This window comes from Cibotium barometz, chromosome 33, assembly GCF_041138505.1.
Source record: "Cibotium barometz isolate CiBa-2024 chromosome 33, ASM4113850v1, whole genome shotgun sequence".
NCBI classification, from domain to species: Eukaryota; Viridiplantae; Streptophyta; class Polypodiopsida; order Cyatheales; family Cibotiaceae; genus Cibotium; species Cibotium barometz.
In genome coordinates, this window is record NC_141078.1 from 21,475,064 (window position 1) to 21,487,672 (window position 12,609).

At 45.8% G+C, this 12,609-nt stretch overlaps 1 protein-coding gene across 1 annotated transcript; it reads left to right on the forward strand.

The window, feature by feature from the left end:
• Positions 1–6,178: 6,178 nt before the first annotated feature.
• On the forward strand, positions 6,179–10,378 carry LOC147619383 (mechanosensitive ion channel protein 10-like). Its single transcript, XM_086773018.1, has 6 exons — positions 6,179–6,305; positions 6,485–8,537; positions 8,713–8,836; positions 8,932–9,225; positions 9,316–9,518; positions 9,625–10,378. The coding sequence occupies exons 2-6, from the start codon at positions 6,577–6,579 to the stop codon at positions 9,884–9,886; spliced, it is 2,844 nt and encodes a 947-aa protein (XP_086629144.1). The 5' UTR covers positions 6,179–6,305; positions 6,485–6,576; the 3' UTR covers positions 9,887–10,378.
• The last annotated feature ends 2,231 nt before the right edge of the window (positions 10,379–12,609 follow it).

A 12,609-nucleotide genomic window follows, 5' to 3' on the forward strand; every position in this document is an offset into this window, starting at 1 on the left:
ACTATCATAAACCCATCGATTCTGCAACATGCGATTCCCATCGATAGTGACATAGGTGTTACGAGGAGTGCCAATAAACCAGAACAGGCGAACCATCCACAACATCTCGACATATCGGCCGCTCGTTGGTGAGATTGCCGACGTGCTCAGCTCGAATGATGAAATAGGTAGATCGACGATGCCAATACTCAGCTCTGGTCCATCCCCTTTCGATGCGAGTGTAATGAGGAAGGGTTAGCTTGTCTACAATGTGCATCATAGTGTCACGGAACTCAAATTCGGAAGAGCGACAAGCAGTCATGAACATGCATTGGAATACCAGGAAGCGAGAATAGGGATCCATCTCGTCCTCCTGCATCCAGCCGTAACTAGATTAGTTTAATAAGAATTCCTAGATCAACAAGAGAATACAATATGAAATCTCCCAAGTCTAAACCTGCTCTGATACCACGTGTAAGAACCCCAACCCGTAGGGCAGGGAAATCCCTTTGATAGGGGTTAAGTCTCGTGTTATTTTTCGATTGACGACACCTCGATCTCGTAGAAATACGAGGTTACAAGCAAACGGACGGACCTAACTCTATCTTGCAGGGGAAGCGTAGTCATCCTAAAGGAAATTCTAATCCCCAGCACGAAATGTGCGTGGAGATGGAACAAGACCCACACTTGGTTCAAGGAAGCCAACGCCTTTTTCCCCCGTATTTCATGAGGCACAGCCGCTGGCTCGGTCCCCTAAAACAAGTCTTGTTCGTGACTCTACTATTCCCTAAGTATCGTAAGTTACGACTAGTAGAAAGCTACCCGACTGATCGGGTCCACCCATCCTTAGAATGGTACCGTCAGGGCATCCATTCTTCCACTTTCCACACACTCACCCGTTCAATTGTTTTCTAATTACGTCCTACCACACTGTGAAACACTTAAAAACAAATTCCTTTGTTAATTAATTACACTTGATTCCTTAAAAAAAATCTTCCTTAGCACAACATTGAAATCAACAAACATACTTACAGTGAAAAATATATACAAAGACCCTGGAACCGGGTCGATATTCCAATCCAAACTTCATGTCCAAACCATAACCATAACCATAACCATAACCATAACCACAATCCAATCACAACCACAACCACAACCACACCGATGATCTAGAATTCGATCTTCCAGCCTCAACCAGCTGGGTAAACCTCACGGACCGTCTCCCCTCGTCGTCAGCCAGCTAATGAGGGCCAAGCCGTCCTATCATCCCCTCAGGTACTGCCGCTTGTACCAAACCCTCTCGCCCTTCGGAGGGGACGTCTCCTCATGAGGTGGGGTTAAGTCACCGCACTAGCCTGGACCCACAGAACTAGGCAGCATATATACATCACCCTGGTGGTGAAATCCAATTCCCAGTGGCATAGGAGGGGATTATCCTGGGCTGACTCCCGGCCTCGCTATATCCTCCGCCCGGCTACACAGGCAAGCACGGAGTTAGCTAAGGGGGGGAGAAGCTGTACCTGCATGTTAGCAATAAACCAGTAGTGTATCCAATAAAAAGAGACATAGCCTTTATTCAATGAATTCACACATTAACAAAAACCATCGTTTCGGAAAAACAATGATTCAAAAGCAAGAATATTTTCTTATAACTTTACTTAGGAGTAACCATAAGGTACTTTAGGCCATCTATACTAGGGGTTTAACCTTAGTCCCTTTCCTATTATTTCAAATCTTTGCATTAAGCTTCATAAGAGAGAATTTTACTTAAACTTGTTAAATGACCAACCTGGTTATCATTTTCGTGCCTATTCGCTTCAAGAGGGGCGAAGTCGATTGTTGCAGGGATGCGATTCACTTCATTCCCTCCTTGGGCAGTGTGTGGTTCTTTATTTCGGCGGCGTTTCAGCACCATAGGAGCACTAGAGTTTTAAGAGGATAGAGAGAAATCGAGGTGAATATAAGAGGTTGGGAGCGTGGAGAGAAAAGAGAGAATTCTACTGGTTCAAACGGATTCGAAAACGGAGTCCGTTTGGGGTAGGAAAAGCTTGTTGGGCTTATGGGTAGGAACGACCTCTTAGCCTAAGTTTAAGTCGCCGCATATGGGGGGGAATTGAGAGGGTGTCCTTAACTTGGAGAGCTCTTGAGAAGAGTGTACGTCTAGGGAGGCCTAGGGAAGAGTAAGGCAAGGGTTGGAGGAGAAGCACACTTTAAGTCTATTCACACGGGGGGGAGAAGAGTGTAGGACATGTCCTAGAGCTTGAGGGAGGGCTTGCGCCTAGGGCCTTGCTGGGGGCTTGTCTGGAGAAGGGGGCTGGGAGGGTCCTTTTATAGGTGCTGGAGGGTGGACGTCCGGGTGCGGGAAGGTGACACCTGGGTGGTGTAGGTGTCCGGGAGAGAGTGTGGGCGTGAGACACCTGGGGGTGGAGGTGTCTCGAGGAGAGAGAAAGTGTGACACATGGGGGTGGAGGTGTCCCCAAAAGAGAGAGAGAGCGTGACACCTGTGGATAGAGGGTTCTGGGAGGAGGGGATACGTGTAGGGGTGTGCTGGAGGGTGCGTCTAGGTCGTGTACACGCTTGGGTGTCCCGGGTGGATTGTCGTTTTTTCACGGGCGGTGCCCATGGGTGGGGCCCACGCCGGCCGCCCGCCGTCATCCCGAGGGGTCAAAAAATTTTTTTGACGGAAATGTCCGGCCTTGCCCCGTGACCAGGGGGCGTGTTCCGTTCGTTGATTAGACACCTGGATAGTTACTATTTTAGGTCGGAAGTTCGCAGATTAAAGGCTTAAAAGCTTAATTAAACCCATTCCGGATACTCGTTTTTAGTTGAGAAAAAACTATTTTAAGCGTAAAGTTACGCGTAGATTCCAAATTTGGATTCAAAATTACAAATTTCTAAGCAAAAATGGCTCATTTTCTAAAAATAGGAGTTTTTTGATCGTAAAAATGACAAACTAAGTTATATTTTTCAACTCTGAAGCAAGTACATTGTTATTTACAATGGGTATGTTACATCTTTTTCAACTCTGAAGCAAGTACATTGTTATTTACAATGGGTATGTTACAAGTGGTTATTTTGAATTAGCCCCACCTTCTTTGCCCACGTGGAGGGAGGTGGGGTTGTGGTTAATCTTGTATAGATTGCATTGGAAGATGTGAGATTTGGCTCCTCCTCAGGCTGGCTTGTAGGAGGAGTGGTTATTTTGAATTAGCCCCACCTCCTTTGCCCACGTGGAGGGAGGGGGGTTGTGGTTAATCTTGTATAGATTTAGTTCTTGCTCACCTTGGCCCTATTCACCATAGAAAGGAGCTCCTCAAGTACTTGTCAAGTTTGCGACTACAATGCATTTGGCAAACATTAACACCAGCACATTGCCAACAAAAATATGAATTCATTCATTAGCTTCTATTTAGCAATCTCATAATGAATTTGTTCCCCCTTACTGAAGATGAACTCTGAGATCTCGCTTCAATACAACCGCTCATTCTGCCTCCATAGCCTCTTTCTTCTCTTCTTTGAATCTCCAAGTTGATTGTTTGTTGCCATGTGCAGAACCCACGAAACCCAAAGCATATATTAGACTATATAAAACCTTAGCCATATATATATATATATATATATATATATATATATATATATATATATCTATACAGGATTAACCACAACCCCACCTCCCTCCACGTGGGTAAAGGAGGTGGGACTATTTCAAAATAACCACTCCTCCTCCAAGCGTGAGGAGCCAAATCTCACATCTTCCAATGCAATTTTGAATTTGAATCTAAGAAGATCTCATCTCACATCTTTCAATGAAATCTTTGTATACATGCTTACATACCTATAGATACACACTTATATATATTATGTATGTATAGAGCTGCCACGATGGCCAGAATCACCACATCACCACCGCTTTCTGAGAGCTGCCACCACGATGGCCAAAATCACCACATCACCACTGCCTTCTGAGAGCCGCACGATGGCCAGAATCGCCACCTCTTCTGACGTTGCACTCCACCACCACTGCTAGAACACTCTCCTCATCTTGGCTGTAGTGCTACCCCGACACAGGCCACTACGCATGTTTCTTGATGCGTAGGAGAAGGTGGTGAGTGGTGGTGCTACGTATGTCGAACGGAAGTTCATACTAACAGCGATGAAAGCTTTCTACGACCCTGCATGAGTCAAAGCTACGCCGACCAGCTCCTGGTGTCCTACGGCTTTCTACGTCCTGTGGTGGCTGGTGGTGTTGCTCGCCTTTACATTCCCTACGGCAGTGGCTCTTTCTTTTGTACCTCCTCCTTCACTGCTAGTCGGGTGATGATCATGCAGTAGAGAGCAAGTCATCTATCCCTAGAGCAGTGGATGCGGGCGTAGACTTTGTCCGCCTCTGTGTCGACGGCAAGAAAATTGACAGAGACGACCCCACACAGTATGGTGCTGGTAAGGGCAATGCTGCGAAGGAGCTGGGGTGGCGAGGCTGCATGCTCTACATGGCCCTCTGGGAAGTATTTTACCTTGGTGCAGCTTACCACTTAGCAGTAGCTCCCTGTAGGAGCACTCTCGGGCCTGAGGCTAGACCATCACCATGCCTAACCCCTTAGGCAAAGCCCTCATGCTCCATACCCCCACGCCTTTGAATCTATTGCCTCCCGCTTCATACCACCACGCCTTCACATCTTCATTTGAATCTGATGGTGACGCAGCAACAGTAGAAGTGGCATAACCGCCCTTGCCTTCCGTTGTGAGGTAGCAATAACAGCAACAATGGCACAACCTCCCCCTCCCTTGCCTTTCGTTGGTTTCTTTTTCACCTGTGAATTTGACTTGAAGGTTTTCTAAGGACCCAGCATCCTGCTGAAAGCAGCGACGTCTCCAAAAAGCAGGCAGAGAGGATGATTGAAGAGCGATCCAGATGCTAAAAGAGCTGAAATGCAAGAAAACACTTGTTAATGAGCAATCTTGCACAACTGAAGCTAGGGGGAAATGCTAATTTCTGTACCCTCCAAACCCCCAAAGCACACACCCACACACGGGACGGAAAGATGAACCAAGATTCAGATTTGTCCAGATATGAAGTGCAGAAAGAAACGAAAATGCTTCCAACAGAGTGGAATGCTACGGCAAAAAGGATGCCTTTCTTGTAAGGAGAGGAAAAAGCTCATCGTTAGAGCGATGTTGCAGATGGAGAGGCGGGGTGGCTACTGTCCAAGAGGTCGAATAAGAACCTATTAAAAGGCCGGCCTATGCTTTGCAGTGAAGTCTTCCTTCTTGCCCCTCTTCTACATCTCCGGAATGCTCCTTTACATGGGAACACCATCCTCCTCGACGTCCCTGCACTCCCCCGGAGTTCACTGCCAGGAGGTCTTCCATCGTCTCTGGCTTGAGATGCAAGAAGAAGGCTATGTAGACACTAAAGCAATGAGCTGTATGGTGTTGTGTGCAACCCTCCAAGAGAGAAAGAGAGGACGACCCAAACGGCTAGCATTTGAATTTGAAATAGAATTTTTTGAATTTGAAATAGCAATAGCCTTTATTTTTTGAATTTGAAAGATGTGAGATGAGATCTTCTTAGATTCAATTTCAAAATTGCATTGGAAGATGTGACATTTGGCTCCTCCTCACGCTTGCAGGAGGAGTGGTTATTTTGAAATAGCCCCACCTCCTTTGCCCACGTGGAGGGAGGTGGGGTTGTGGTTAATCGTGTATAGATAGATAGATAGATAGATATGAAACTCGCACATATGTTGCATGATGATGGCTTCACCATTAGTTTCGTGAGCAATTACTAGCACGCCATGCTTCAACTTTCTATCATATGAAACTCGCACGTATGGGAGGCACGATACAGCATGGCATGCACAAAGTGTCTCTTCCTGTGGGCACCCCCAAGCAGCTCAAGTTTTCCCGCTCTTCACTCCAGTTCCGAAAGTAAAAAGCAAATGTTATTGGACTTTGCCCACTTTTGTGTGTGTGAACAGACTCAAAATCTAATATGTGGGCAATGGGCATTCGCGACTTCCCCCAGGATACTTGCAGAATTTTTAATATAGAATTGATTTCCCCCAGGATACTTGCAGAATTTTTAATATAGAATTGCGTGGTGGTACCACAAAAAAACCGGCATTGGGCAAACGCAAACGCAAAGGCAGTAGCAGCAGCTGCTGGGCGCTTGCCGCCTGAAACTTTTACCCTGATCTGACAGAGACTCATTTAATTCTTTTTGTTCGGATTGAAGGGAAGCGATTCCCAAATCCCCTTAAAGGGACCGTGGTGTCCGTGGACCTCAAAGGCAGAGAGACTCTCGTCGAGTTTGTATTTGTAACTAGGTGTAGGGGATCTGCTTTTAAAGGTTGCTCACGTCCATTAGCGGGAGCTGGCTGGACTCCGAATCGCAGAGCTTGCATCTTCTGATGAAATGAACCAGAGTGTGACTCCGAATCGCAGAGCTTGCATCTTCTGATGAAATGAACCAGAGTGTAGGTGAAGTGATAGTAAGTGTAACTAGGTAGTAGGGGATCTGCTCTCTTAAAGGTTGCTCACGTCCATTAGCGGGAGCTGGCTGGACTCCGAATCGCAGAGCTTGCATCTTCTGATGAAATGAACCAGAGTGTAGGTGAAGTGATAGTAAGAGTTGAAAGCAAAAGCGAGGCCGTGGCAGCTTCTTTCCCAGCAAAGAATGGAGTGCCTCCTTGCCATGTTTTGCACAGGGATCCTTCGCAAGTCAGGACGCCCTCACCGCGTGCGATCGGACTCCAGAGCAACGGTGGCGGAAAGTGCGAATCTCTGGAGAGAAGAGTTAGCGAGGAGACCCACGATGCTATCTGGGAGGAGGTTGCGAGCCTTGATCTGAAGCCTGAGGAGCTAAAACAAGCTGCTCAGGGAAACAGCAGTAGTAGTAACGGTAAGAGGCCTGGCTCGCATCTGTCTTTGGAGAGAATGCCAAGAGAGGACGATCTGGACGAGCTGCGTCGGGACACAGAACCAAGGCACCATTCTTTGGATCTCGACATTCATATAAACGAGCCTAATCGCGTTTTATTGCAAGACCGCCTTTACTGCAGGCCTCTCTCAGATCACTTGGTAGAGAGGGACTTCTCTTTTCGTCCCAAAAGCTCAGGGCCAGATGTGCAGCGGTCTTCTTCTTCGCAGCGACTCGTAAGGCTTGTCTCCTCATCAAATTCAAATCATAAACTCCCGTCTCAACCGCAAGCACATGACCTGCGTGGTTCGCCATTAGAAGCAAGAGTAGAGGAGGAGGAGGAGGAGGAGAAGGAGGAGGAAGGGAGGTCGAGAGGAAGCGAAGCAGCAAGTTCTAGGTCCGAGAGTAGAAGAAAGTTGGGAGAAGGGTTAGTGAAATTGCAGCATGCGAAGGGACAAACCAATTCTTTTAGAAAGGGGGGAACTAAAGATGAAGAAGCTCGAGGAGGAGCATCACTAGAGGCTAGTTCTAATGCGAAAAGGAACGGCAAAGTTGAGATGAGCAGCTTGAGGTCCGTGACGCTGTCCAGGGAGCTTCTCAAGATGAAGACGAAATCGAGGTTGGTCGAGGTTTCTTTCCCATCTTCCCCTAGTGGCGTTGATGCTGCGAAGAGAGCGGTCGGGCACCCGCAGAGCCCCGCGAGGCCCTCGGTGCACAACGTGAACAAGGCGGACGATGGTGAGGAAGAGGACCCGTTCAAGGACATCGATCTCCAGGACAAGTTCAGGCAGGGGAATCTGAAGGCGATCACGGTGGCGCAGTGGGTGGCTTTCTTCGTGGTCATGGGTTGCCTGGTGTGCTCTCTAACTGTGAGAGGTCTGAAGGGGCGGCAGATGTGGGGGTTGGAGCTGTGGAAGTGGTTCCTGTTAGTGCTGGTGGTGTTGTGCGGGCGGCTGGTTTCGGGCTGGCTCATCCGCCTGCTGGTCATCATCTTTGAGAAGAACTTCCTGCTGCGGAAGAAGGTTCTCTACTTCGTGTACGGGTTGCGCAAGGGCGTGCAGAACTGCCTGTGGCTGGGGCTGGCCCTGCTGGCATGGAAGCTGATGTTCGATCCGCGCGTGGAGCGCTCCACGGCCAACCACAAGGCCCTTTCTCTCGTTACCAAGCTTTTTGAGTGCTTCCTCATTGCCGCCTTCATTTGGCTGGCCAAGCTCCTCCTTGTCAAGTCCCTCGCCTCCTCTTTCCATGTCAGCGCTTTTTTTGACCGCATCCAGGAGTCCCTCTTCAACCAGCACGTCCTTGAAGCCCTCTCCGGCCCCCCGCTTCTCGACCTTTCCTTCGAGTCCCAAAAGCCTCCCGCCCCGGCCGCGTTCAGCATGGGGAGAGGGGTTGGCAAGGACCAGAACCAGGCCATCAGCATTGAGGATCTTCAAAAGCTGTCTTCTCAAAACGTCTCAGCGGGGCTGATGAAGAAGCTCATGAATCTGGTGAAGCACCCGGGGATCGGCTCGCTGGTCAGCACCATCGACGAGTCCGTGTGTCTAGAGGACTCTCCCGATGACATCGAAATCAATAGTGAAATGCAAGCCAAGGCCGCTGCGAAGAGGATCTTCAAAAATGTGGCTCAACAAGACTCCATGTACTCTTCCACTCCTAAAATTGCACTGGCTCGTCACTAGTAGCAGTTTCCTAGGTTTAAGTTTGCATAGGAGTAGATGTCTGCCTCGTACAGTTTAATGGAGGAGCATTTGGCCACCGGTTGGGATGTTGGGCCTCACTACCTTGAAATCAAACTAAATTTTTCTGCGTGTCAGGAGTATTGAGAAAGAGGATCTCCTCAGATTTGTGACACCGGAGGAGGCTTGCAATGTTTTATGCTTATTTGAGGGTGCCAAGGAGACGGGAAAGATCACCAGGAAGGCATTGAAGAATTGGGTGGTATGCACACGCTATTTACGAGTCTACACATTCATGTTTCTTTAGCTCCTTTTGCTCTTGGATGGTGTGTTCTGTGCGCTGAACTTTATCTGTAGGTGAAAGTCTACCAGGAGAGGAGATCGTTAGCCCACTCTTTGAATGACACGAAAACGGCAGTGAAGGAGCTGCATAGGATGGCAAGTATGGTAGTGAGCATCATTATCATCGTGGTGTGGTTGCTAGTGTTAGGGATTGCATCCACGCATGTGCTTCTCTTCATCATGTCTCAGCTGCTGCTGGTGGGCTTCATGTTTGGCAACACGGTGAAGCAGGTGTTTGAGGCTATCATATTCTTGTTTGTGATGCACCCTTACGACGTGGGCGACAGGTGTATCATCGACGGGGTCCAGGTAGAGCAAACACGGCGCCAATATGCCAGTGAGCTTTTCGGATTTGGCAACCGCGTTGCCATGGTAACGATTTGTGGCCATGATTTGCAGATGGTGGTGGAGGAGATGAAGATTCTGTCCACGGTCTTCTTGCGAGCTGATAATGAGAAGGTGTTTTATCCAAATTCAGTGCTGGCCGTAAAGCCCATCAGCAATCTGTATCGCAGTCCCGACATGAAAGACGTCTTGGAGTTCGCCGTCCACATCTCCACGCCCACCGAAAAAATCACAGCCCTCAAGGAGAAGATCGCAGCGTATGTGGAACTACTGTACTCTCCATCCTCGCTTACACCACCTATGTTTCTCATGTTTCTACTTTGTGAGGCACTAATGTGGAGCCATTTTCGGGGAAACTATCAGGTACGTGGAGCGCAAGCGCGAGCACTGGCATCCCAAGTTCAGCGTGTTGGTGAAAGAGCTGGAGGATCTCAACCGGATGCGTCTGTCCGTGATAATGCAGCACACCATCAATTTCCAGAACTTTGGGGAGAGGATGAGCCGCAGATCTGATCTTCTCTTAGAACTCAAGAGATTCTTCTCCGATTTGGGCATCGAGTACCGCCTCCTCCCGCAGCCCGTCCACCTCATCTACGATTCCGCCCTTCCTCCGCCCCCGTCATGACCACCTACCAATGTCAGTCCATCTTATCTCGCAGCATGCTGGACTCATGAAAGCCACTCGTTGCCTTGCTACATCTACTTTGGCACTCTTTCAGTGGAATGAGTATAAAAGCAGACCCTGTATAGAGTCAACACCGTCCGCCCCTTCTTCCACGAAGTTTTTGCCTTTTTCCCATGAAGAATGACTATCACATCCAGTACTTTTATCAGGTTGCATCAGGATTCACGAATCGCACCAGGCCTCGTCAACAAATTTACATGAAGGGAGGAACTTTGGTCACACACATCTTTTCTTTTCTTTGAGACATAAAAGTTCCCTTTTAAGGTTTACCTCTGCTTTTATAGAAGGCGGTCTTTTTTTTTTGCAAAGGAAACTTTTATTTTAAGCCCCTCTCCCCAAACACCCCCAACGGAGAGACAGAGAGATTGGTTTTACCTCACATTATTCTACTTAAATACGCTATCTTTTGCATCATCTTTCTTATGACCCAAATTTCATCATAAAATTACCCTATGGTTAGATTTAATTCCTGAGAAGAGAATTACAAAAAAACGCTCCAACGTAAAGAGAGTTAAAGCACGTTTGGAGGAAGGTGATATTGGTCTAATTCATGAATTTTTTTGAGCCCATGGATCAAATTCATTATGATTGAAGGGGTCTCTTTTGTGATAAAATTCGAAGTAATGGGTGATGTGAAAAGTGGTGCTATCTCTGTTTCTCCTTAAATTGTTGTTTGACAACAAATAGAGACTTGCGTTTCATTTTGAGTTCTATTGTAAATAGGCTGGTCTCTTCATGTTAAGTACGGTAGTAGCTTTCTTAGAGCATATCAATTAGCCAAAATGTGGAGGCGCCAATAGTCCTTTGGTAGCAAAAAATGAGTATGGCAGCTCCTAGGAACTATATATTATTGTATATTGGTACGATTATGGGCTTTGATCTATGCCTCATGGAGTGTTAAATTTAGTTAAAGGTAATTGAAAATTGTTAAAAAAATTTTGAGACTTGTATCTATGTCTATGTCTTGTCTTTTCTCCTATCAACTTAATTCAGAGATGCGTGAATTCAAATATAACAATGTATGTACTTTTAAAAAGGGTTTCTATCATCGTTTAGTGGATGGGACCATGGAATCTCTTTGAGCTTGGAGTGGAATTTAAGTACGTAGTATTGACTTTTACACTTTATCTTAATTTTGTTTTCTCTTTCACTTTATCATAAGTTGTTTGCATATGTTTGGACTCCACTTTTGAGTTAATTAGCTTGTGCACTTATAATCCATTATTTATGAAATGGGTAAAAGTGTTTTGTATGGAACCTAATTACCTTTTTTGACTTGACATGTGATTTTTTGGGCTGTTATCATGATCTTCTAATGTGTGTTCATGCATATCTATTTGAATTAGTTATGGAAGGAACCACCTTAGTTTCCTTATTTGCATGAAAACACATATTTATAAGTGTTTTTGACTAAACTTGCGATATATGTTGACGTGTATCAAATTTTCTTGAGACATTAATGATTTTCAATATCTCTAATTTCACCATTTTTTTCATATGTTATAAATGATGTAGAAAAAAGTCTTAGGTAGAAAGTGACTTCTTTTGGGCACTTTTTACAGCAAACGTAGAAGGCACATTACCCCAATAAAGATTCTCTATTGAGACTTTTCTTTCGTGTTGATATTTTTTCCATGTTCTTTTTATCATATATGTTATGCACCTTGAATTTATATTGGAAAAAGTTTAAAACTACATAAAAGCTTTCTATAACCCTTAAAAAGGAAATTTTTATTTCCAATTAGGTTACCAAACTAGTGTAAATAAATTTTTTAATGCCAAATATGCCTAGGAAGTCCCAATCTGAGCCTTTTAAGTTTTCCGCATGCTTGAAAGGGTCAAAAAGCAATTGATTGAATGCTTATGTATTGCTTTGTGTGTGTGTGTGTGGAATTAGATTCCATGTAATGTATGGAGCCTCCCTTGATGATAGCAAGCAAGAGTTCTTTCTACTTGCGAAAGAAAATATGGATGTTGACGATTTAAAAGAACTAATGTCCAAAGATATGATGGAGGCTTGTATGAATGGAGTCATAAGAAGAGGACTACAACTACAACAAGATATGCTTCTCAATCAATCATTTCATCCCATCGGACCTTGATGGACACAATGCTAAACAAGTTACATGCAAGTGTTGAATGTTGACAATCAATCATTTTTTAATGTTGACAATCAATCGTTTCATCCCATGGGACCTTGATGGACACAATGCTAAATAAGTTACATGTTGACAATTAATCATTTTTGAATGTTTACAATCAATTGTTTCATCCCATGGGACCTTGATGGACACAATGCTGAACAGGTTGCATGTAAGTGTGGATTTACATTTCCATATCTAGCACTAGTAAGGACTAAGATGGATATGCTTCATACACCTCATCCTCAAGTTACAAGACTTGAACAAGCATTGAGGAAATTTTGGATGGGACTAGAGATGCAAAAGATATTAGGTATAATGTGCAGCCTAATATTATCCCAGTGGGGTGGTATTGTTGGTCGGGTCACATTGGATCCGGACCAATCATGGATGACCATGAGGTGGTGTGGTTGGTAGGGTCAAGTTGGACCCAACCATGGGGTGGTATGGTTGGTTGGGTCAAGTTGGACCCAACCATGGATGACCAATCATGGCCAACTTCACCATAGACCAATGCTAACA